Source organism: Athene noctua, chromosome 4, assembly GCF_965140245.1.
Source record: "Athene noctua chromosome 4, bAthNoc1.hap1.1, whole genome shotgun sequence".
In the NCBI taxonomy this organism is placed as follows: domain Eukaryota; kingdom Metazoa; phylum Chordata; class Aves; order Strigiformes; family Strigidae; genus Athene; species Athene noctua.
The window spans coordinates 10,583,348-10,608,371 of NC_134040.1; the positions used below are offsets into that span (position 1 = coordinate 10,583,348).

General features: G+C 39.6%; 2 protein-coding genes across 13 annotated transcripts in view; both read left to right on the plus strand.

Moving 5' to 3' along the window:
• SH3BP2 (SH3 domain binding protein 2) overlaps positions 1-10,217 on the plus strand; it is a 40,855-nt gene extending 30,638 nt beyond the window's left edge. For 4 of the 6 annotated variants that reach the window (XM_074903737.1, XM_074903735.1, XM_074903738.1 and 1 more), the window contains 10 exons: positions 301-418; positions 1,010-1,080; positions 1,481-1,569; positions 3,493-3,558; positions 4,116-4,707; positions 6,023-6,131; positions 6,480-6,535; positions 6,973-7,054; positions 7,304-7,363; positions 7,839-10,217. In XM_074903737.1, the coding sequence (XP_074759838.1) occupies positions 301-418; positions 1,010-1,080; positions 1,481-1,569; positions 3,493-3,558; positions 4,116-4,707; positions 6,023-6,131; positions 6,480-6,535; positions 6,973-7,054; positions 7,304-7,363; positions 7,839-7,976 (1,381 nt within the window). In that variant the 3' untranslated portion in view covers positions 7,977-10,217. The remainder of the gene's footprint in view (positions 1-300; positions 419-1,009; positions 1,081-1,480; positions 1,570-3,492; positions 3,559-4,115; positions 4,708-6,022; positions 6,132-6,479; positions 6,536-6,972; positions 7,055-7,303; positions 7,364-7,838) is intronic. The other 2 variants (XM_074903740.1, XM_074903734.1) reach the window with 2 other exon arrangements.
• A 7,573-nt stretch (positions 10,218-17,790) lies between these two features.
• Positions 17,791-25,024, plus strand: part of ADD1 (adducin 1) — a 66,151-nt gene continuing 58,917 nt past the window's right edge. For all 7 annotated transcript variants that reach the window (XM_074904408.1, XM_074904409.1, XM_074904410.1 and 4 more), the window contains exon 1: positions 17,791-17,915. The gene's annotated coding sequence lies outside the window, so the exon portion shown is untranslated. The remainder of the gene's footprint in view (positions 17,916-25,024) is intronic.

Genomic DNA, 25,024 nt, shown 5'->3' on the forward strand with positions numbered 1-25,024 from the left:
CATTAAAACTTGATCAGGTCAAAACATCCATTTGTAATGTGGTGATTTAACTAGTGCTCCTCCTCCTGTCAGCACTCTTGCATTGTCCTTTCCACCACTTTAATGGAGAAGTACATTTGTACTTGTGCATTTGTAAATGCACACATGGGGATTTTTGTGGCATTTTCCTGGGCTTGGGGGTTATTTTTCATAATGCAAAACTGGCCGGTAAAACTGCTTTCTATCAGAGCTTTATGACTTCCACAGCAGAATTAACTTTATAGAGTAAGGTTTTTATGTATTGGTTTTTCTGTTTCTCAGGGTTATGCGGGCAGCTGAGGAGACAACATCAAGCAACGTGTTTCCTTTCAAGTTAGTTCACATTAGCAAGAAGCACAGGACATGGTTTTTTTCAGCTTCTTCTGAAGATGAAAGAAAGGTAGCTTTCTTCTTCTTTTGCAGTATAATTTTCCTTGAAGCAGAAAGCAAATCTTGAACTTCCCTAAAATCTAAATGAACTGGACATGCAGCTGTCACTGAAATTTGTATACCTAGTTCTTTCAGCTCCTCTGAAAATCATGGCTGAAGTTTTAATTATTAAGATAATGTTAGTTCAAGTTGTAATTTGGGGAATGGCTATAAGTGACATACTAGTTGGCATGCTTTTCTCCACATTCCTTTATTTTCAGCCAAGGAACAAATATTTGTCTGTTAAACCTTTGATAAAGTATGAAAACCGTTCAGTGATATCTATTGCCCATAAACATACTGTGAGCAACTACCTGGCTTTAGAAATAACAGCTTTAAATTTGCAAACTGGAAGTTTAATATTTTAATACATTCTTACAGCATTTTAGATAGTCAAAACATTTGACTGATAACTTTCTCAGCACAAAGTGATGGATAAATTCTATTTCAATGTACGTTCCTTGCACATTTGCTCTGTTCTTACAGAGGGCAGATAGTATTCATCTTTGTTTAATGATTTAAAGATGGATATGTTGAATGTTGTGTATTTATTCTTATTTAGAATTGGATGTTATCCTTGAGAAGGGAAATCGATCGCTACCATGAGAAGAAGGAAACAATAACAGAATTCAGGTATAAACCCTTAATCTTTATTTGCTTTTTATCCTTTTTGCACTGGCTCTTGACAGTGGTGTTTTAGGCTCTTTGTACCTACAGGTAATTTACTGTTATATAAAATCAGGTACAGTAAGGCCCAAGAATAGAAGTTCTTCCTAATACATAGTTTAAAGAATACCAAGACAAAAAAAAATCTTTCTACTGAGAGAACTTTAAATGTCAGCTTTGTGTAAAACAAGTAAAAACTTAAAAGACAGCATCAGCATATCTGGCTGTTAATTGAGAAATAGGAATAGATTGCTTCTGCTTTTCTGGCATTCCTTTCCAGTGCTGCAGTCTTACCAACAGACATGTTTACTGTCCCAAGACCCATAAGCACAGTGATGCAGAAAGTACTCTGTCTTTTCTTTTGCAGTGACTCTGGTTCTGATGCAGACAGTTTCTATGGCTCAGTAGAACGTCCCATTGATATCAAGTATTCTCATCATTCAGCAGATAATGAAGGTGACAAATTTAGACACTGATAAATAACATATATTTCTTTGCTTATTCATTTCTTCTGGATTCTGCAGGAATTATTCCCATAGCTTAAGCAAACTGATCCAATTTGCCACTACACATTCTTTTTTTACAGGGTATGTCGTTGTCATGATTTTAAATCAGAGGTAGATATTCTATGCCAGAAACCATTAGTAAAAATAAATGGTAACAAAGAAAGTCAGATCTTTCAAGGAGGTGTCTGACACCCTAATAATACTATTTAAAAGACTGCACGTTGGAGAGTTTGTAGATCTAGCAAAAAGCTAAAACTTTTGTGTATGTCCATAGGTCAGTCATAGTGCAGAAATATGAAGTGGTCTTTATTATGATAATTGAATATTATTGACAATAATCGAATATAATTATAGGATATTAGTCACTTAAAAGTATGTTCTGAAAACACCCAGAGACAATGCAGTAAAACATTGTGGAGTTAGTTACCTCTTATCTAGACTATGAAATCAATTCCCTTGTCAGGCAAAAGAAGCAGTCACCCACATTTGGATGTTGTTGCATCTGTGTTGGAGTCTGAGTATGAAACAGAACTGATCATCCCTCCAGTTCAGTAAGATCTTACATTAGGTATAGGATGGGCCTATGTGAACTGCATAGGATAACATTCAAACTGAGTAATTTAAAGTAAGGCTCTGAAAATCTCATTCTTAGCATAGCCTTTTTTATTCAAAGTTTGGTGCCTGTTTGTTGTTGTAGTTGCTTCACAGTAAACAGTTTGGGCTGAGTATGATTGTTTTTAATTAGAAGTGAGGACATTACAGAAAGCCTGTCAGATAGGAGCTCACAGCATATTTCAGCAACTGACTTCCTAGTAAAGGAATGTGTTGGTAAAGCCCAACATGAGAAGCCTCCCTTCTAGGTTCAGCTGAGTTCCTTTACCAGGCCTTTTCCCATCTGCCTTTTCAGATTTGTAAGGGCAAGCTTGACTGGAGCAAGTACTCTCATTTCCTGAAAGGAAATTCCTGACTATTTTTCCTGACTAGAACAAAAATCCATCAGTGAGTCTTTTTAGGAAATCCGGTTGAATTGCGGCAAGGCGAAGGAAAACAGACTCATCGGCATTTCATGTAGGATTGCAGTATAGTACTTTTGTGTTTATGGGAAGGAAGGGTTGTATGCAATATGGATTATGTTAAGAGGTCTAGCAGGAGTTTAAATTAGGAGAATTAGAAGAGCTAACAGATTTTTTTTTTTTGTCAGATACTCTTTTTTTTTTTTTTTTTTTTGTAGATGCATTTCTCTGAGGAAATACTGCATATTGTCCTTGAGGCTCCTATCATAGTCCATGATGAGAAATTACTGCCTAGAAGTAGCATGTTTTTCATGTCTTGATTATTCTGATTTACAGTTAAAGGCAACACTGAAACCGTTTAAGCCATTTGTTGTGCATTTTTTTTGTTGCCAGAGCAAGGCAAAAGAATTGTTTAGTAGATCACTAGGCTTGCTTAGGTTTCCATATTGCAGAATCATAAATGTTTCTGTATTAGGGTTACATTTGGGGGATTTTTTTTTTTTCTAACTGGTTTTGCCAGTGCATTCATATAATTATGTCTCTGCAACTGATTTGAATTTTTCTCAGGAAGGCTATAACACTAGAAAGTGTCACCAGAAAGTAAATTTAAACTTTAAAGATGAAAAAAATTTAATGTGCCATATAGTTTGTCTCCCTCTGTTCTAAGTGATGGCTTTCTTAATAGACATAAAAATTTAAGGAAACATCTACTGTAAACAGCAGACAGGTGGACCAAATTTCTCTTTTAAAAAAAACAAAACTGAAAAATATTTGTTTATTAAAAAGCAATAAGTATTCAGTACTCTTTCTTGGTTCCAGGAGTACTTATTGGAGTCTGACACATTGATTTTTATCTGCAGATTATGACCAGGAAGAAGAGGATGAGTCTTACTTGCAGCCAGATACTTCTGACATAGTGAGAGATGGTATGTGATTTCTTTCATTTCCTTCATGAAAGGCCCCTAGTGAAGGCAATGTTCATGCAGAATGCCAGATTATTTTGTCTTAGTCATATCTGAAGCATTGCAGGTGGTAAAATAATTGAAGTAATGCACAGACATCTAAGCTTGAGAGGTATTTAGGGACAAAAGTTCCTAGTAACAGCAGTAACAATTTACAGAAAGTGTTACATGCCTTTAAGGGCATGTTTTCTTGCAGGCCTCCTGCCCTGGAAGTATCTGTGTTTGGTCATCAGTCTGGAGGAGGGGTAATGGTTTTAATTGTGGTCTCTCTATTTTTAGCAAAGGGAAAACTCTTTGCTAAGTCATTGTTAGCCATGCCTGAATAAAAATTGTAGGAGTTTGCTGCACATAATATTCAGAATTGTGCTGAAAGTTAAATGCTTATCCAGCATTTTGGGTACTGTCAGACCAGATGCCAATGAAATATCTTAAATCACATAGAAAATTAATTTGAAAAGTCTCATTTCATGACATATGTATTTCTCCTAAGTGCATCATGGTTTTTGGATGTTTTCTTTTAGTAGATATGGTCCTGCCCCCAGCCTACCCGCCTCCACCAGTTCCTCATGCCAGAAAAGCTGCCTACTCAGAATCAAGGGCAAATTCCTTTACTGGCAAATCTACTCTGCCAGCACCACCACCGCCTCCTAAAAGAAGCCTACCTGATATCAAACTAGAGGATGTCTTAAACACGAGAGAACCCCAGTTACAGTATCGAGCTGAACCTAATCTAAAGATTCAATCCCCAAGCCGGAGACTAAGTGAACATCTGCCCCCTGTACCCCCTCTACCTCCTTTCAAAAAGCCTACATGTGTCAAAGAATCTTGCTCATTGCTTCCAGAGCCTCTGCCTCTAGCTCAAGTTCTCGCTACTCCAGAAGGATGTGAGAAGCTAAAAAACTTAAACCTTTCACCGCGAACTCCTCCTCCACTACCAAGCAATAAACCCAAGCTGTCACAGCTTACTGAAAAACCAGTAGAGCCCAAAGTGCCAAGAGAACATGGTAAACCTGGACTGTTTGTGCCACCAGTGCTCCCAAAGCCACCTGTGCCAAGCCACCAGCCCCCTGGAATCAAGCCTAGACCAGAGAAATCCTCATGTCCCCAGTTACAGTAAGTATGAAAATACAATGCACTACTAAATTTTTCCATTGTGTATTAGTTAACTAGTTGACAGACATATATCTCAGATTCATGTCGACATCTGTTTCTTCCCTGCACCATCTCTCCTTCCCCATGTTGTGCTTTTTTTCCTCTGTTATTTAAAAATTTTGCAATGAATTTAGCTTCTGAAATAGTTCAGAAAGAAACAGTAGATAAACCAAACTTTAAAAAAAAAATTACACCAACATTTTGGTAGTTCATTTGTTTTCAGGTGTCTTAAAGACTTAACAGCCTTTGATCGCAGTGAATGAGAAGCCTTTATGTCAGAACCTCAGTGAACTGCAAAAATAACTTTAGGATTTTGTGGAGATATCACAGAATCACGGAATCATCTAGGTTGGAAAAGACCTTGAAGATCAACCAGTCCAACCATTAATCCAACACTGACAGTTCCCAACTATACCGTATCTGTCAACGCTAAGTCGACCCAACTCTTAAACACCTGCAGGGATGGGGACTCCACCTCCCTGGGCAGCCCATTCCAACACCCAACAACCCCTTCTGTAAAGAAATGCTTCCTAATATCCAGTCTAAACCTTCCCTGGTGCAACTTGAGGCCAGGATAGGATGTGTGTTCCATTTCATATTAAGATCAGCTTTGGTAAGGGATGTGGAACTAGCTATGGTGATGAGTCAGATGAAAATATTTTTGTCTGTTGGATCGTTTAGCAGCTCTGAAGAACAAGTAATAAACTCTTTAAAGATGGTACAAGGAAGACTCTGATATACTGGAGTGAGTCCAGTGGAAGGCCACCAAGATGTCTGGGCTGTAGCACATGGTACATGAGAAGAGGCTGAGAGAACTGGATTTATTCAACCTTTAGGAAGGCTAATGGGAGATGGCTGCTGTCTACAACTACTTAATGGTTGATATGGAGAAGACAGAGCAAGACCTCAGAGGTCTGCAGTGGAAGGATAAGAGGCAACAGGCAGAAGTCACAACCTGGGAAATTACAGCTAGATATTAGGAAAAACTTTTCACCATGCGGATAGTGAAACACCAGAACAGGTTGTTGTGACATCTCCATCCTTGGACATGGTCAAAACTTGTCTGGACATGGCTCCTGAGCTAGTTGGGCCTGCTTGGTGTAGGAACTTGGACTAAGTGATCTCTAGAGGTCCCTTCCAACTTAAATTAATTTCTGATTTGGGGGCTAAACTGAAACTTGTACTTCAGTTCTAGTTTTATTATCCCTTCAGTGTTGTGGGTATATTTGCTCTGTTTTCCTGAGATGTCTTTCAGTTTTTGTTCTGCTTCTGCCAGGAGATCACCACCGGACGGACAGAGTTTTAGAAGCTTCTCATTTGAAAAACCAGCACTACTCTCCAAGCCAAATCAACCTGCTAGTGATTCTGATGACGACTATGAAAAAGTAAGATCGAGCAGATGATTCATTCTCGAAGAGTATATTTTTTACTTGCTTATGTATACTTTTGGGAACATTTAAAATGTATTATCTTATATTATATTAGAAAAAAAATAACTTTCTGTAAACAGAGTGCTGTGTGGGGTTTTTTTTTTTTTTGAGCTTTAAGGGATGCCTTGATAAATACTGGATTTTAATATTGGATGTAAAGGAGGAGGAAGCATAAAGTAAATATCAAATCACCATTAAAAATTTCAGACACTGATGGCTGTAGCTTATTTGCATAACCAGTTGCTAGCATTTTGAGCTGTCATTGACTTACGCAGTGATTTATTTTCTTTGTGTTTTTTACAGGTTGGGCTGCCTGCTTCAATATTTCTTAATACCTCTGAATCCTTCGAAGTTGAAAGGTAGAATGTGACTTTAAAATTGTTGCTTATAAGTCTTACAAAAACCTGCACTGAACAGTAGCCCACTACTTTTTGATAGGTATAATTTGTGTTTAAAAACACAATAAAGGTATTTATATTCCTTTAACGTGGAAATCACTTTTTAGAGGGATTAGTTCAGTGCTCATGTAGCAACTGAAAATGCATACTGCTCACCGAGCAAAATTGCTCAATCTGGAGAAGGTTGTTCTGCCAGGGTGCTAGATGGGACAGAAAGCCAAATCTTCTGTGTTACATTGCTGGTTCAGATGCTAGAACAGTGGAATGCTTTCAGTGATGATGTACTATGAATTATTACAACTGAAATAGAGATTTGTAATAAGAATTTTAAGAATCTAAGCATTTTACTTACCTGAGTCAGAAAATGCTAATATGTGTAATTGCTGTATTATTTTTAGGACCTTTAAAGCTAGTAGCCCACGGGGACAACCACAAAATGGATTGTACTGTATTAGGAACTCATCTACTAAGCCTGGAAAGGTAACTTGAAAATGCTGAATCTGCTCTCCAAAAACCTTTCTGATTTAGAGATACTATATCTTTATCATATTAAGTACTTAACAACTTAGATGAGCTCTTTCCTTAAAGCCAGAAAATCTGAGACAATCACTATCCTAACTTCAGTGATTTATTTTTTTTAGGCTGGATTGTAACTAATTTCTTAATAATACATTGACTTAGAAGAGCTCATTAGCACAGACTGAATATGTTGCATTTTTCTTCTTCAAGGTATTGGTTGTATGGGATGAATCTGCAGAAAAAGTTAGAAACTACAGAATCTTTGAAAAGGTTAGTAGCTGCACTATGTGTGCTTCTGTATATATGTGCATGTATACATGAGGTTCAGGTGTATATATTATCTGTGTATAAAGTGTGCATGTGTATAGGTATATATCGGAACTAACAAGTTTAAAAGCCTAAACTTCTTCCCAATCCTAAAAGTAAAAAACAGGTAGATTTACAAATATCTGGTCTAGGATGAGAGTCTGAGTACTCAGATCTGGGCTTTCTAGTTGCTGTATCATACAAAAACCAAACAAGCTGTAAATGTTCATATCTAAATTTCAGCTCCAGTCAAATCCTAAATTAAGAAATATTAAATTCCTGAGTTTAATTTGGACTTATTTGTGTGACTAGTTTGTGAAGCATTAACTTTTTTGAAAGAACATCTTAGTTCTGATGACGATGATGTTTTGGGGTTTTTTTTAAACATTGAGTTGGAAAATTAGTGTCAATGATTACATATGTTTTTGTTCTGCAACAGGATTGCAAGTTTTACTTGGATTCAGACATCATGTTTTTGAACATGGGAAGTTTGGTCGAATACTACAGCACTCACGTCTTGCCTAGCCATGACAGCCTGGTTCTTCGGTGCCCTTATGGTTACTCTAAACCAAGGTGACACGACGGGCATAATTCATGGACGCTTAGGACAAATGGGTTCCCTACTGCCCTTGAATTAAACCTGGACTCCTACCACTGGTGGACATCCTACTGTTTGCACACAGAAACTGAGTTCGTTTCAACCATTTATTCTCAGATTAATTGTATATAAACTTCCTTTAATGAACTCTTGGTAAAACCTTACAATCCAGATCAGTGGATTTTATGGTCTTTTTTAAAAAGATCTGAACTGATTATGCTGTGAAAGCTGCCCATGATACCTATACCTTTTATGAAACTGCTGCTATTACTATTCTTCTTGGAATATGGAAAATGGACGTGAACAAAGAAGTGGTTTGAATACAACCAATACAGAAAAGGGAAACTTGTGAAAGTGTATTAGAAGTCACTTGTAACAGGGAATACTAATACTCTGACTTGAAGGTATTACTCCTGAAGTCAGCACTGGTGCTCAACTGAGAATTTTTGTATTACTTGTATAGTTGATGTGTAAATAATGAAGACTTCTATGCAAATAATTTGGTTTACTGTAGGTAAAGATGATCAGGAAATGTGGCTTTTTTTCTAAGCCACCTCACACGTAAATGTATCTTTTGATTACAGTGTCTGCAGTGATCAGTATCATGGTACTATGCAACTGATATGGTTGTGGCATCCCACACATTACTTGATGACATGCACTTCAGATCGGTATGGAATAATATTGATTTGGCTTTCATAGGAGCCCCATTCCTTAGTTCTGAACTGGAAGGGTAGGTGCCACTAGTATTTTTAATGGGTGTGATAAAAGAGAAAGGATTTCTTAAGATCAAGGGGAAAGGCAGGGAGTCTTTTGAATGTCTCTAATTCTGATTAGCTGTTTTCTCTCACATTGCCATAATCAAAGGTTCTTTAAAACAAAACACAAAAAACCAAAACCCTGAAACTATGAGTGTGGTGCTACTATTATTCCATAAATCTTTGTGGTCAGTCTTTTAGGATCAGGTTGTCAGCCCATTATGTTCTGTTCTAGGGGAAAACACACTACCCTAGTCTACTTTTTGTAGATTACCAGGAATTTTTCCATTATTGAAACTGCTACTCAGTTTGCAGTTGTATGCAAAATAAAATCTGTTTTTAACATAGTGTCAGCATTATCAGTGATAGGCATTACCAGGGTGCTTGTAACATTTGTTCCCTAATATTTTGGGGACAGGTATCCTAAAACCACAGGCTTGATATTTATGCCAAAATTACCCTATTCCTAAATTTTAATAAAGAGGAGAAATTTATTTTAATGACCTGTGAAGTAACTTAGTTGATTCAAAACTACCGTTATAATGGTCTTGTAAACATTATTAGAGTATAAGACTTGTAATGATAATTAAAAAAAAAAAATCCTGCCAGTCCTGAAACAGAAGGTATCTAGTTTCTATCAATCTGAATCTGTATCCATAAACTTAATTTTTTCTGTTACCCTTTCAAAGTTTATACATGTCAGTTTTAATCTTGTTACAGTTAGATGGTCACATCTTTAAAAACATGAACAAAACTGTTACAGAATAAGAATCTTCTGTTTATGAAAACAATAAAGCAGGATTTAATCCTTAAGGGATTTTCCTTAATAAAGACATGTAATATTAGGACCATACATAGGAATTGAGGCAAGAGACTCTGCCTCTGTCTTTCACAAGAAAAACAGACAAATGCAACATCAGTCTTTTGATCTCTGTTCCTGCTGTAACGGGTTTTATGTGTGTAAAGAATATGCAGTACTTAAATTTCAGATTGTTTAATACTGGATATTTGAAGTCTCCAATTCCTTTTAAGTATCCCTGTGGTTCACTACTCTGATATGATCCACTCTGTGAAGAAGGCTCAGCCAACAAAGCATTTAAAGAATATTTGTAGCATATAGATATATGTATATCAGAGTAAATTCTAGTTTCTTGCAGTATTTACACATACTGTTACAGATTAAATTTATCTCTGTCTGGGAATAATTGACTTCATTGTGTCATGACAGTCATACTTACAGTATGGTATCTTTGGGGCCCTATTTAGATATCAAATTTTTTTTTGCAACCGTATACTCTTAAGATTTTTAAACTTTAAAAATACTTACATAATCCAGTACATATAAAACATAACACTGTCTTTACCTGTGTATTACAAGATTTGCAAATATGTAAATTTTTGTGTTAATTTCCTTTTTTTATATAAATGTATGTATTTTGTATGTGGATAAACTTTCAATGCCAGTTCATCTAATTTTGTGCAGTTGTCTTTAACTTCATGGGTGTGTGTATTAATGCTTTTGTTTATACTTATGTTAAATAGTGCTTGATTCTTCTAACTGTGAAGTTAGAATGTTTTTAGCCACCCTGAGAAGCAAATCTTCAGGTAAGCAACACTATCAGACATTTGGCATTCTGGTCATCAGACAGTGTGGCTGGGGGTGGAAATTACCCATTTTCCAGTTACTTCAAAGTTTCCTGAGTGAAGGGCCAAGAACTGAAGCATTTATTTTATCTATGGACACAAAATACAAGTGCAATCATAATGAGAAGAGCATTTCTGAGGAACAGGAATGTTTGAGCAAGAAAGCCAGGTCTCAAAACATGTACTTCAGGAGCTTGCCTGGGGAAAGAGGACTGTCCCATTCCCCAGCACCTCATAGCCCTTCTGCTCAGAAACAGTAGTGTAACCTGGTAGGTTTGAATCTGTAGGTTAGTACAAGAACAGGAGGCTTACAACCGCGTAGGTTTAAATCTCTGACTCCAGAATTCAAGGTAGGAGGTACAGATAAGGATGTGCTAGGTAGTGACCTCATCCCTCCAGAAACAGGTAGAAGGGTTCCAAACAAATCTGCAGTCACTTACACTCTTCTAAGCCATCTTGCTCCTACATACTGGTCTAGTCGATTTTATGCAGAATTGGATGAAGTTACATTTCTGGTGTTTGTAGGGAGGAAAGGCCCAGCTAGAATGCATAGCACCTAGTCTGTCTCCTGTACTCCTTACTAAACCTGACTCTCCTCTTTCCTTCACCACAAATCAGCCTCTTGCATCTACAACTTGCGGCAAGATCCTTAGCTTTATATAGCTTATTGGAGAAGCGTAAAAGCAGTATTTGGTATGCCCCAAAAATGCAGTTTGTGAGTTCAGTAATATCCAAGTCAAAATATTGATAATAGTTTGGGAAAAGCCTTGCCTCTTGTAGCTAAACTTCCAAGAAAAAGTGTTACAGGTGACATTTGTAGGGGGATTGCTCTTCTAGGGGAAAAAATAGAGTGCTTTTGAAAATAAAAGTTTCAACAAGGGGACTGTCAATAGGCAGTGTATCCTAAAAAGTGAACAATTTTTCTATGACAATAAAGGTGCTTTGTGCCAGCAGTCAAGTATTCCCTAGTTCAGAACTTCAGTTTTCACAAGAATATGTAAATAAGCAGTGAGAGTATTCATGGCCTCTGGTGCTTCATGCTCTGTAAAGTTCCAAAGGGCTGTAAAGATTTCTGAAGCTTTCTGGTGATTATTTTGAATTTGGGGACATCTGGTGGTCAGGCTGCTCCACGCAGCGAGCCCAGCAACAGCGTCACAGCCGCTGAGCGTGGGCATGGAAGTCATTGGGGCAGAGATCAATCCTGAGTCACTTCGGGTAGAAGCTAGAGATTAAAGCTTAACTTCAGGTGGAGACTTGATGGGCTGAGTCTTTGAAACTTAGGACGTCTTTTTGCTCATCTTTCTCATATAAATAGCAATGTTGTTTAGCAGAAAGACTCATCTGAATGTCTTTCAACCTAGATGACAAAATTAATTGAATCTTATATTCCTGTGTTTACATTATTCTTGAAATATACTTTGAGGTAGAATTTACATAATGGACATCTAAGAACCACCTAAATTATCTACATCATGAAGCATTAAAGAGTTGTTCTGAACATCAACTACTTCACCTAGCAGCAAGTTGCATGATGTTGCAATAGTTTCTATCTTACCAGTCAAAAACTCAAAGTCAAGGAGGTTTGTTTTCTAGCAATGGGAGTGCTTGAGATGACTATGATTACACCCCCTTAAATAGGAGAACTCATAGTTCTTTTACTAGAAATATAAATGTATTATATTATATACTATATATATTATTTATATATATTTATAAATAATATATATTTATAAATATAAGTACCAAATGCTACTAAAACTTTTTTAGCAGATAGTGTTTGAGCTCACTTTAAAACTGGATGAAGTGATTTAAGTTCAGTGGGCTTAGGGTACACAGTAAGTCTTGTAGCATAACCAACCCCAAGATCTATTCCTTCAGGACTTCTGTATCTTTATTACAGAACAGTCATTACTATCCCTCACCTGTACCTCCTTCCTTACAGCATCTAGTTACCAGGGAAGTGGGTAATCCAGCCTCTCAGGTTCATGACATGGCCCTGTAATGGGCATGTAATCTTAGAGATATCACAGAAGAATTTTAAAGTAATTTTACTCACACATACCTCTGTTGGAATTGGTTTGCACTGAAATGACAGTAATAGTAACTGCTTGCAGGGTTAGATCTCTAAATATGTCAAACTAGGGAAAAGCATCTAACCCTTCTTTGAGTTGCCACTTTTTCTGCCTTTTAACAACCACTTCATACTAACTCCCTCTGCATACAATCTTGGCACAGTTGGTTCTTGTATGGGCAGGCTGATGTGCTCTTAAATCCTGACCTTGAAGGCTTCTTGCATGGATGGAGTTTTGCACCTGTACGGAAGGTGAACGGTCTGCCACAGCAGCACAGGAGAAAGAAGGGTCAATTCTGTGTAAACTTATTAAAGGGGTTTATTATAGGGTGAGTAAGGAAAGATGTGCCAGGTGTGGCCTCACAAGCTCTCCATTTTAGGCTTCAGTGATTACACTGTGCTTTAATTTACACTGTGCTAACATTCATGCTTATTTATTTTTCCAAGTAAATGCCAGCCACACCCTAACCAGGGGAGGACCGCTGAAAATGTTCCTTTTTAAAATGAAATGTCATTTAAAGGAATTCAGAGTTCAATATTGTAATATTAAAAAGCTTTGACAGACTAATTAATTTTCTCCTATATATAATAATTAAAATATTAAATACTTTAAAATATTTTTCTTATGCTTCTCAGTCGTTGTCATTACATTGAACTTCCCCTGGTATCTTTTTTTTCTTTTTCCTTTCTTTGTATTACTCTCCTGGAATGTTTTTTAGTTCAAAAGTTTGTTTGAAAGTTCCACTTTCTGTTAGTGGCACTTCTTCTACTGCTAAGGATGAAGATGCTATTAAAGAGCAGTTAAAAACAATCTCTGCCGCTCTAGTCACATTGGAATTAGAATAGAAGCAGAGAACATACAGTTAAAAGGCACATGATGCTTAGGAAGTCATAAATGTTACAATCAAAAGAATCAGCTTTACTTGGAAGAGGATTTTGGAAAAACAAACCCCAACCTCCATGAAGAGTGTTGTAACATTAAAAGAGTTGGCTGCTTGAGTTCCTTTTGGCCAAAGCAATCGTTGCACCTTTAGTTGTGCTTAAATTAAACTGTTATTAAGCCGCTTGAACCATGAAGCTAAGATTTACATTTAATCACAACCATATATAAAAATTTCCCTATGCCCCCCTGAGCATAAAGTCAATATTTTTGAAACTTAAAACCAGAGTGGCCTCTCAGTTTAATAGATTGTGTAAAATCTGCCAACATTTAGTATCAGCCTGTTGTAGCTGCTCTGCCCTTTTCCCCACCTACTGCTTCAGCTCTCTTCTTTTTTTTCTTTTTTTTTTTGTTTCCCCAGCTCAAATAAACCTCAGATGTGATTTTGTTTGGTTGTGGAGGGAGATGAAAGTAGACCAGAATACATTTTTTTCCTCTATGTAGTTCTATGAATATTTCTCATATATATATATATATACACATTTAAAATTGTTTCTACATACCATTTTCAAATTATTAGGCAAGTTCTTCCTTACATAAATCAGTAAAATTCAAAAAAACCAACTCCCTCATGTAAAGAACAGGATGGCAGCTCAGACAAAAATAAAGTTTCTAATAGTACTTTTGACATAACCTTACCTACACTGACCAACTTTAGTAATACTAAATATAAGCCATGCGGCATCATTAATGCTGTTATATGCAGCTGAAATTAAGGTAATTTTTTAAAAAGGCATTTAAGTTCAATAATGTCAAAGAAAAATACCTCATGAGCTTTTCAGTAGGAATGCTCCAGGTGCATAAGCTCACTTGTACCCCTGCCAGCAGAGTCCCAGATGCCAGTGAAACACACAGCACCTCCAGGGCTGCTCTTGGGGTATTTTGTGCAGATAATTCGTGTTTGTCTACGCCCACCCTCCTGCCACTCCAATTCTGGTCTGACCCATCAGGGACTGGCTTTTACTTTGCTGGCACCTGATGAGGAAACACTAAGACTCCCCTTTTGAAGGCTCATGGGAAAAGTAGCAGAGAATTCACATGCAGGCAGTGTTTCATTTAAAGGAACCAGAACTTTGTCCATGAAGTGGAGTAAAAGGTCTGTGTGATATGAAAATGAATGATCACAGTAGGGAAGCAAGTCCTGCCCTGTCAACAGACTGTCAGGATAGAGCAGTTCTGGCAGGCCGAGAGGCAAAGATCTGGGTTGATACTATGGTTTCCTGTTTATAGGTAAGAAAATTGATCTGGAACTGCTTATGTGGAATGAGTGCACCCCATGTAAAGGAAAAGATAAATGACCTGGTTTGTGACATCAGCCTACGACTGTGCTCCTCACATGTAGCTGTAAACAGTTTGATCACCAAAGAGTGCTAATGCCAGATAAAGAGGTCAGCTGGGTAAAAATAACTGTACAGTATTATTTTTCTGATACCTAGTAAAGCCAAACTAAAACAATTTGTACATGAATACATTTGTATTGACTCTTTTATTTGAGACTGCATGATGTAAGTTGAGTACGGTGCTGGAGCCTGCTAAGGAAAACAACTTACTGTGGATGAGTTGGCACGTGGAACATCCATACCACCTCAACAGTACCATGTTCTGACATCTCTCGTGGGAACGTTGTGCTGTCTGTAAATACATGGCAGTATTTTTTTGTTTTTTGAAGGGCCAGTAACCATTCTCCAGCACACGTGCAGACGTGCATACGGTAAGTGCAAGCCTACTGGCAATGTGTTTGTCTTGGTCGTTTTCCCAGACCCCTCATCACCAGTGCAAAGATCTTAAAGGAGGCACATGCTATGGGCTGAAAAATACTGTGTGGTTCATACTGTACCTTTTGGTGTAGCTGTAATGCTGTAAACCCAGCTGGAAAGAGTTAAGACAGTCAAGTCTGTCATTGTCTTAAATAATGCAGCAGTGATTTTTCAGGTTGTCTTTGATGCCTTATTTCTGCAGCACCGTGTACTGCTTTCACTTGTCAGCATGCATGTGCCCTCCCTTATGTTTCTATCCAGATAATCCTGCCTTTGACTTTGCACCAGTGCTGCTGTTCCTGCAGGTGGGTCGTGGCAGTTCAGGAACCTGATCAGGCCAGATCAACACCATCCTGCATCAGCTTTAGCAGTCTCGGGGTGCAAAGTGAGTTGGTTGAGCCGGCTGATTCAACAGAAAGCTGGTCTCGCCCCCTCCTGCACCCCCCAGTTTTTCCATCAGATTAGCCAGGTGAAACAAAATCTTCTCTGGGTTTGTGATGATGGGATGTGATGCAAGGGGCGGGGGGAAGGCTGGAAGGGGACCGGGGGAACCTGCGACCTTGGGCAGGTCACAGAGCAGGACAGCAGAAGAGAGGGGTACAGGAACAGCATTCTTCTGCAGCATTGCACCATTAGAGTGAACGGGTGTGATGACAAAACACATCCTTTTGATCAGCCTGAGCTGCCTGTGACACCGCACCCGGTGGTTACACAAACGAGTTACACCAGTGCTGCTAGGGAAAGAAATGACCCTGCCCTCCCCTAGTCTCTGGGCACTGCTCCTGTCCTCAACATCCCCCTCTTTCTTGGCACCGCTGGTCTTAGGGCCATGCACTGAGCTGGAGAGGAAACCCCTTCATTTTAAAACAAAGGGGTATTTTTTAAACTGAGTTAGTTTTAACGTGGATCCATTATTTACTTTAGCAGACAAGAAGAAAGAGGGCTTTAAGTGTTGACTGCCATGGTGGGGGAAGGAAAGAGAGCCAAGTGCCAAGATGAAGGAGAGATTTGACAGAAGGTTATCTACATGCCAAGGGGAAGACAATGCGTGAGGCAGGTGCCTGGACCCTGCAGGTGCAGAGCACCTGCAAATCTCATTGAACAGACTTTGAGCAGGGACAAAGTATGCTATCTTTTATGTAAATACATCCACCGGGTTTAACAGGGTTCAGCACTAGACAGGTGAAGTGACTTTAATGTTTTAGGCTTATTAGCAGCAGCAGCTCTTACAAAAAAAGTTCAAACCTGATTTGCTAATTATTAGTAATTACACTAACACGTGTCCTATTGTGGGATGTTTTTGATGAGGCAGATCTATGGCCAGCACCATCTTCTTATATGAGATGTGCCATAATCATTCTGTGTTATCACTTGACAACTAAACCACTGGTTTTGGTTGTTGAATTCACATACAAGTTTATGTGTATCTCCATGGCCAGTTTTTCATTCTGAACAGTAAACAAATGAAGATTAATTGCCAGAAAGCGTGAACTAGGTAAGTGGAGTGTGTTTCCTCCATAGAGGTGGTTGGGAGCAGGTTAGATTCCTTCCATATTCCAAGGGAAAGATGTTTACGGCTCCTGAAGACACCCATCAGGTTCTGCTAGCAGAGACTATTTTCTTCTGATCATGTGGGTAACTTGGCAGTAGGGTGTATCGGTAACAGAAAAGAGTTTAGTGTTTCTGAAAGCATGTTCCAAGCCCCCCAAATCTTCCTTTGACCTGAGCAGGCATTATTCTGTACAACAGTTTCCAAAATTAAGTGTAAAGTAGTAGTCTTAAAATAATATAGAAATGATAGTAAAAACGTACAGAAAATAACGGAACAGCTAACAGAACAAGTTAACTTTACAGCTTGCACTTTATTTGCAGTGACTAACAAACTGTGGGGTTCTACTAGCCACACAGCTCTTCAAAAGACTTAGAAGACCTAAAGGGATGATTTATAAAGATCTAATCAGGCATCCTATATACAAGCTGTACAATATATCCGCACACTTCCTGAATCAAGTATACAAGTTCTCATTAGACTGGAATTTAACATCCGGAGGATATTCGACTGACTTAAATACCTTTAGTTTTGACAGATGTCTCTAACCCTCAGCAACGCGGTTCTCAAGCTTGACTACTCTCGCTGGGTATCTGCACTTCTGGATCGACCGTGACTTGCTCGGAGCTTCCAGCGATTAGATGCCGTCGCTGCTGGGTGTGAAAGAAGCCTTTATCGTAACGCTTCCTTGGCAATTACTTGATTTCTGCCCCTATCTCTCAGCCTGCTGCAAGATAAGCCTCCCAGACGACGCGCTGCTCCTTTCCGAGGGGATCCGGCTCTACAAGACGCCCCTTCCCCGTGCCGGGGGCTCAGCCTCTGCCCAGTCCCTCGGGAATCCCCCGGCACGTCCCGCAGGCTCCCGGCCCGGGAGCGGGGCCCTGGCTGCGGCTTCCCCCAGCACCGCCACGGCTCCCCGCCAGCCCCCTCCCGCCCAGCCGCCCCCAGCCAATAGGAGAGCCGCTTAGTGGCCGAGCGTGCGCCCTCCAATGGGCGGCGCGGTTATTGGCCTGCGGCCTCGGGAAGCCGCACCCTGTCGGGTGGGGGCTGGGGCCGCTCGGTGGCTGTGGGGGAGGGAGCGGAGCGCCGGGGGGCGGAGCTGGGGCCAGCGGCGGCGGAGACAGCCTCGTCGGGGGGACCGTCTGCACCGGCCCCTTCTTCCCCGCTCCCTCCTGCCGCCCGGTCTCGTCTGCCCGCGGGTGAGCGCTGCCGGGGAGGGCCGCGGCGGTGGCGGCAGGCGCGGGAGGGCGCCGCCGGTGTCGGTCCGGGGGCGCGCGCGGCAGAGGGGCGCAGCCGTTAACGGTCCTCGGCGCGCGGGGGCGGGCGGGGGCGCAGCCGTTGGCGGCGGGCGGACCGGGGGGGGGGGGCGAGCGGGGGGAGGCGCGGCTGGGGCGCAGACGCTAGAACCGCCTCGTACAGCCCGGGGCGGCGGGGAGGAGAGGGCAGGGGAGGGGGAGGTTGGCTCTGCCTTGAAAACAAGCGGCGGGCGGGTCGGGGAGGGGGGGCTGTCTGTGTGTGGGAAAACCGGCTGCCCGCCGCTCGCAGGGCGGCTGCGGTGAGGGGCTGGGGCGGGGAGGGGCGGTTCGGGTCTCCGGGGCGGCGGGGGGCAGAGCGAGGTGGTCTCCGGCCGCTCAGCGGGACGGGGCGCGGGAGGGGCCGGTTCCTGTCAGCCCGCTCCCGGGAGGGACGGTCCCTCTGCCCGCCGCCGCCGTGAGCCAGGTGGGATGCTGCGGCTGCCGCCGCAGGAAGCGGCCGCTCAGCGTTTACATCTCCATTGCACCCGAGCGATGCGTCTGCTGGCTCTTGCCCCACCGCCCTTCTGCTTCACCTGCCCCTTCTTCTAGTCTGCGAGGTGACCTGCTGAGGAGCTTGGCCAAATGCGGGCGTTAGGGTGTCCAACTAATCGTCCGCAGAGGACGTAGGAATGAAGGAGGAGATGTGATGCGTTTGTGCGGTGTTATTGATTGGCGGGGTACCCGCAGCAGCAGCAGACGGGCAGTTTTGTTTCCTCTGCTGGAAGGGGTATCTATATTTTAGCATTTCCAGTGTCTGCTTTCGATACAAAATGTCACATGTCTTTCTGCTGCTTCACAGTCTCTATGCTGCTTTTAAGGTTGATTCTCAATCTACATTGGCTTCAGTGAAAACTAGCAATTAGGGAGGGGGAAAATCCAGTCAAGCTGGAAAAATATCCATGGCTGTACTGAGAAGGGGGTTAGGAATAGCACTGGGTTTAAATCTTTCATGAGATACTGCTGTAGCTCAGTGGTGTGAGCTAATTACTGGTTTTGTTTTATTCTCTGCTTTTAAGAAAGTTGCTACAGATCATAACACTACCTGTTTTCTTGCGTGATGACTTATGTCTTTATACGGAGCTCTACTAAACATGTCTACCTTCAGTTTATGAATTGTCAACTGCAACTGCTGCTAGATAATTTCTGTACGCGTTGCTGAAAGCTACAGGTACCTCCATGCAGACAGGCTGTTTACGGCTCTGGGATCTTGTAGTGTGACTGAATGTGCTAACAGAATACTTGGCAGTTCTTAGCTGCTGCAAATTCATTCTTTTTTTATAGAAGAAAATATTTTAAAAATAAAGGAAAACAAACTACTTCAGAAACGGGCTTCCATTTTTATTTATTAAATTAATTGCTGTAACAATTCTGCGGGTCACTGAGGAAATACTCTTTTTAGAGCTGTTGTATAATAAGTGAGAAAAAAATGCAACTGTAGACTGGACTTCTGGAGCAGGTGGCTTTGGTATTTCTTTATATTCAGTAGGCAGACTTGATGTGATCATGTAAAAATAGTCTTAGGTGAACATAATGTTCTATGTAGTTTGCCTTAATTACAAAATTTAAACTTGGTAGTTTTCTTAGAGTTTTGAGGAAGAGACAATTGTAAGTTTTTCCATATTCACTGTAGCAAGATAATATACGCATTACTATGTTTGCATGTTAAAGTATCTTGTTGTTTTACTGGAGTTCTGTTTTCTGTATGAGCTTTTTTGGCTAAAAAGCATGGTGTTGCCTGAATATTTTCTTTTTATAGCTGACTATTATAAAATGGTGTGAGAAATCTGAACATTTGTGCTTCATCTGAAACAAGCGCTTTTGCTAGCATGTTGTGCCAGTAAATTCATTAGAGTATGGTTCACTAATGCTGTAGAGTGATGAAGGTCATTTACTGAATCAGTGTTTTTCTGTGACAGTTCTTTCTAGATGTCTCCAACAGAAAATGACTCAACTCATCTTATTCTTTGAGATTCGCCATCAATATTAGATGTTATTTTGCGTGTACGGAATCGGATCATTTGAGGAGATTATGTGGGCAAACCCATTTGAGCACTGAGAGCGTTTCACAGGAGCAAGGATATAGCTACTTCTGCCCCATTCAAGTCTTGGTTTTTGAAGGGTAGCATCCCAGCATGGAGTGCTTTAACAAATCTCCTCACCCAGCATCCCATGACTTGCTATAGGAGGAAAAAGTTAAATTTCTAAGTTGCCAGTTTTGTTAATAAATAGAACAAAATATTTTAGCCGGAGGTTTTGAACTAGTGGAAGGATTCTTAGCATGTTAATCGCTAGTAAGCATACAACTTCTATGTGACAAGCACTTTCGAACTCTGAGGAGGCTAGAAAGTAAATCTTTCACCCACTGCTTTTCTGAGTTGTAGAAATAGTTTTCTTAATTATTTAAGAACTGTAGTAGTGGTGAATAGTGAGTAATTTGTAAATCCCAAACCGTTGCTATGCAAATGAGCCAGTCCTGCTTTGAGGGAAAAATTCATAGTAACAAAACTTGCCCACGACTTTTATGAAGGAGACCATATCTAAAAAGTGTTGCTTTTGTTGTGCAGGGAGGACACCTGAAGCATAAGGATATGAAGTAATAAAATAAAGCTAAATTTCTGATTTTGATGGCTTTTAAATCAGAATTTACTCTTGCACCATGCTGCATGGCAGAAAGCAATCTCTGAAATAGCACTGTATTAGTAATTCATACTGTAACTATTTGTTAGACACTTTTGGAGTGATAGGTGCTTTATATTTAAAAAGTGAGCAGGTATGAATGCAAGTTTAAACTGCTGATTCGGCTGTGCAGGTCATTTGACATGTGCTGAGGAACCTGTCTAAAGCTCTTCTGATAAATTATACGTCTAATATAGTAACAGATTCAAAAGCAGGTGCGCTTTTTTTTTTTAATAGTATGAGTTACTAGATTACCCGAGTTTTGCAGTTTTCATTAATATAATTTAAGCAGCCTTCTCAGTGGAATAGGAAAACATTACCCAGTCTTGCCACTTACACAACATTTCTCTTTAAAAATACTCCTTTTTTGGTAGGGCTGAGAACAGTAGGTGAACAAACCTGTCAGTAAAGGCAGAGGTGAAGTCTGAATCATGTAACCAGTTTATTTATGGAGAAAAGCTTCTTTTCATTAGAGGTAGTAATGTTTAAAAAGTACTGGTTATACAGGTATTTTGATTTATTATAATTTTTAGTTTAAAATTACCTTTTTCTATTGTTACTTTCCCTATCACTTTGAAGTATTGTGTGTACAATAACAGGGTTCCATAGTAATTTAAATGGAATGTTAAACATTATGATAACATTTGTTACCATCTCAGTAAGCATCTGTTGTTTATTGAGGATAATCTTTAGTCAGACTGAAGCAAATAATTGGTTTCTTCCCTCACTAGTCAGAGGATGTTCTTTACCGTGGTCTTGTCAGGTCAGAAATGTTAGTGGTTAGTAGTTGCAAAAATTGTAAGGGCAGAGACTCCAGAAACACCCTTTCCACTACTGCTTTTCAAATAAAGTAGAACATGAGATGATGTAGTTTTTCATGACCACTCCAGTTTAACATTCTAACCATTGGGTCTGGTCTTGAATAAAGTTTTAAGTATTGTTGCTACTTTGGGGAATTTTAAAGTCTAACTGTTCTTCATTTCAGGGCAAATTAAGTTTTAGTGTAGAGGTGGATTTGAATAACTACTACCAGTCAAGCTGGCTGGCCAGTATGTATGCTTGCTGATTTTGCTGGATTGATTCTTTGACCCTTAAGAAGAAACTGAAAATGTCGTCCTTGAAGGTGTAGCCGAACAGGAGTAACAACTTCTTCAGCACCTTCCTAACTTCCTCCTTTTGACCTTGCTTATTAGATTGCATTTTGAGAAATGATCTCTGCCTGCTCTGTTGGATGCAGTTATTATTCAGTGAAAGATCAACCTTCCAACCTCAGATCAGTTGTGTTAGCAAGTGGGACATAACAAGAGTTTTTCACTATCACTTATTTGAGTGGTTTTCCCTGCAGATTAATTAAAAATCAACATACATGAAAGCGCATTTCAATTTAATCTTGAAACTGGGATATTAAGAGCTACTTTTTAAAACTTGAGATTTTGAGTTTCTGTGCTCTTCAGACTAGTAAAATATTCCTTTGCATTTTTAATTGACTAATGTGTTGGGTTTTGTCTTTTAAAATTTCTGATTTTTACAACATATGTTATGTATGGTTTTCAGATCTTGAGTCATGAAATCTGTAAAGATGGGGAGTAAAATATTTCAGAGTTCTGTTAATTTTCTTCCATATACCTAATTGAATTGCTGAAAAGTGGTCATGGAAACAGCGAGCAGTAAATGCAGTTAATCAGTAACGCTTTGTGCTATCTTTGATACTTTCACATCAAATGAGTAGATAAATGTTAAGTTGTTGTGGTATATTTATTCACCGAAGATTAGGGGGAAATCAAATTACTATACGTAAAATCTCAGTTTTTGTTTGGAATCAGTAAACATGTAAAAGTGACTCTGGGCTAAAAACTGTAAATTTGATTTGCAGCCATAGAAACTTAATTTATTTTGGGTTTGTTTTCCTTTTGTGCTTACAAATTTCAAATTCTTATTGTGGTGCTTTCTGTGCTTTTTATCTCCATCTTGTTTTACATCTTGAATCTTGAGAGGTCTGATACGCTGTTTCAGCTTTATTATAGCTAATCCCAGATTAAACCAGCAAGTGTCTGGGAAAACCTTGACCCATGAAGATTGTCTTCTCTGTTTTTTTTTGTGGTTTTTTTTTGTTTGTTGGGTTTTTTTTTAATTATATACTGAGCATAAAGTTACTGTTCCTGTATTGTGACTGTGGCGGTGAAGGATAAGGTATACTTTGAGTTTAGTTGTCTTTTAACAAATGAAACATTTTTTTTAGGTATTGTCACCACAAAATATTGCTGAAAATCTATAAAGCATGTGAAACATCCATCTAAAATTCAGCAAAAGATGACATTGCTGCTGTTGTGTATTAACTGAGAAATGCAGTATACTTGGTTTTTTTCTTCAGAAAATCTTGTCTGGCAAAGTTTTGCATAGTAATTTTTGCATCAACACGGCTTAAAGTATTCCAGAGTTAACAGGACTGACTTTATTTTTCTCTTCAACCTCTGAACCTATTAGCTATGTTCAGCTAAATTTAATGGGAATATGGTGACTTCAAACATACAAAGTTTTTGCCAGTAATGGGATAATCTGATGACCGGACTTGTGCCCCTATGATGAAAGGGGCATGGCTCCTGATTTGTTTTGAGGAGCAGGAGCATGTGACTGTGTAGCTGTTACACACTTACCTGTCAGTCAGTATAGGGGTAGCTCCGAACCAGTTGTAGTGTATTTTCCGCTTGTGCTTAGGTGAATGGAGGAGCAAGGATGGATTCCTGCAGGATGTAGCGAGGAGTATGAGGTCTTTGGGTAAAAGAGGATAAATAGGGAAGCATAGGAGACTTCAATTGATAGGAAATACTGTTTCATTAGTTTTGTCTTCAGTTACCGAAAAGTTTTTCATGATTTTCTGGTAAAATGCTACACAACTAAGGTTTTATTTCTAAATGTCACTTTAATTTTCCATATGATTTGAATAACAGATTCAATGTAAAGCACAAGATTCTATTTTGATTCTAAAGTAAATTTTCTTTCCTTACTGTGGATACAATTTTTAAGCCTACTAGTATATATATCAAGGTGTGGTGGTTTTTTTTGTTTGTTTTTTTTCCCCCCCTCCCTCTTGAAGTTATAATTAGATGGTGAGTTTTCAGAGATACTTCGGTAATTTTGGATTTAGGTGATAACTTGAAAGCATTTTGGAACAATTCTGTATCTTTTATGAGTGAATTAAGGATGGATATGTCAGGAAATTGGTGTTTGTTTTTTGTAAATTATTTTTCATAAAGTGTTGGTGGCCAGAAGTATACAATAAAAATGTATTTGGTTATGTAGAACATCTGCAGTACAGCGTTAAACTATTTTGGATTCTATCAATAGTCAGGAAGAATAAATAATGATCTTAGATGTTTGCTAGATCTCAACTGTACATATGAAATTAATCTCTCTTCCCCCCTGTTTGCTTGTATAAGGATTAGGTAAAAAGTAAGTTCTTGAGAGCTTTCCCAAAGCAAGTAAATCATGTGGGTTTGGATGGAGAGGGAGATAAAATAGATATGCTTAATCTAAGAGAAAGCTGTAATCTCTCCTGTGTGTCATGGAAAGGTGGTGGATTTCTGTGCCTTGGACTCAGAGGACCATCCTGTTCTCTTTGATTGCTGCTACTTGTAACTGAATGTCTGCCTGTGTGTTTTGCCCACTTTCAATCTACTTTAGAACCTGCACTAATTTTGATGCCACTGAGTTATGTGGATCATCTTATACTGAGGTTCTTGCCTTTTTCCTGGAAGGAGGGGATGTTTGTGATTGCAGCACAGGATAAGGATTTTGATAGGTGGGACTTCTGGATCTGCTGTGGTCTTTATTGGTGATGTAGGACACTTTCTTTGACTCAGTTGCAGTCTGTAGTGGAGTTGTTGATTTAAGAACAAGGAAACCCCAGTTAAGATTCCCATGTCCTTGCTTCACAATTGTGGAATGATAGTCCCTCCAGTATCCTCCAGTTTTCCCTCACTGCAGCAACCTGGGGAGGAGCCAAGAGCAGAGAACACAGTGAACGGTTTGCTGCACAAATTGGAAGAAGGTAGTCTCTCAAACTGTTCTCTGGCCTGCCCAGCCACCAGAAAATAAAGAGCATTTTGGCAGCTGGTCAACGAAAACCAGAAGTGGTGAACAGAAGGCTGGGAAGCATGGTTAAAATCTGAATGTCAGCCAGAAAAGCTGGACCTAGGCTGTACTGCAAATTATGAGGGCAGCCTGATTAATTGAACGTTCTGGCTAGTGGAGAATTTGCTTGAGGCTTAGAGTCTTTATGGGTCAATGCTTACCACTAAAGTGGGGAGACACCCCTCCACACCTTAAGCAAAGCTCAC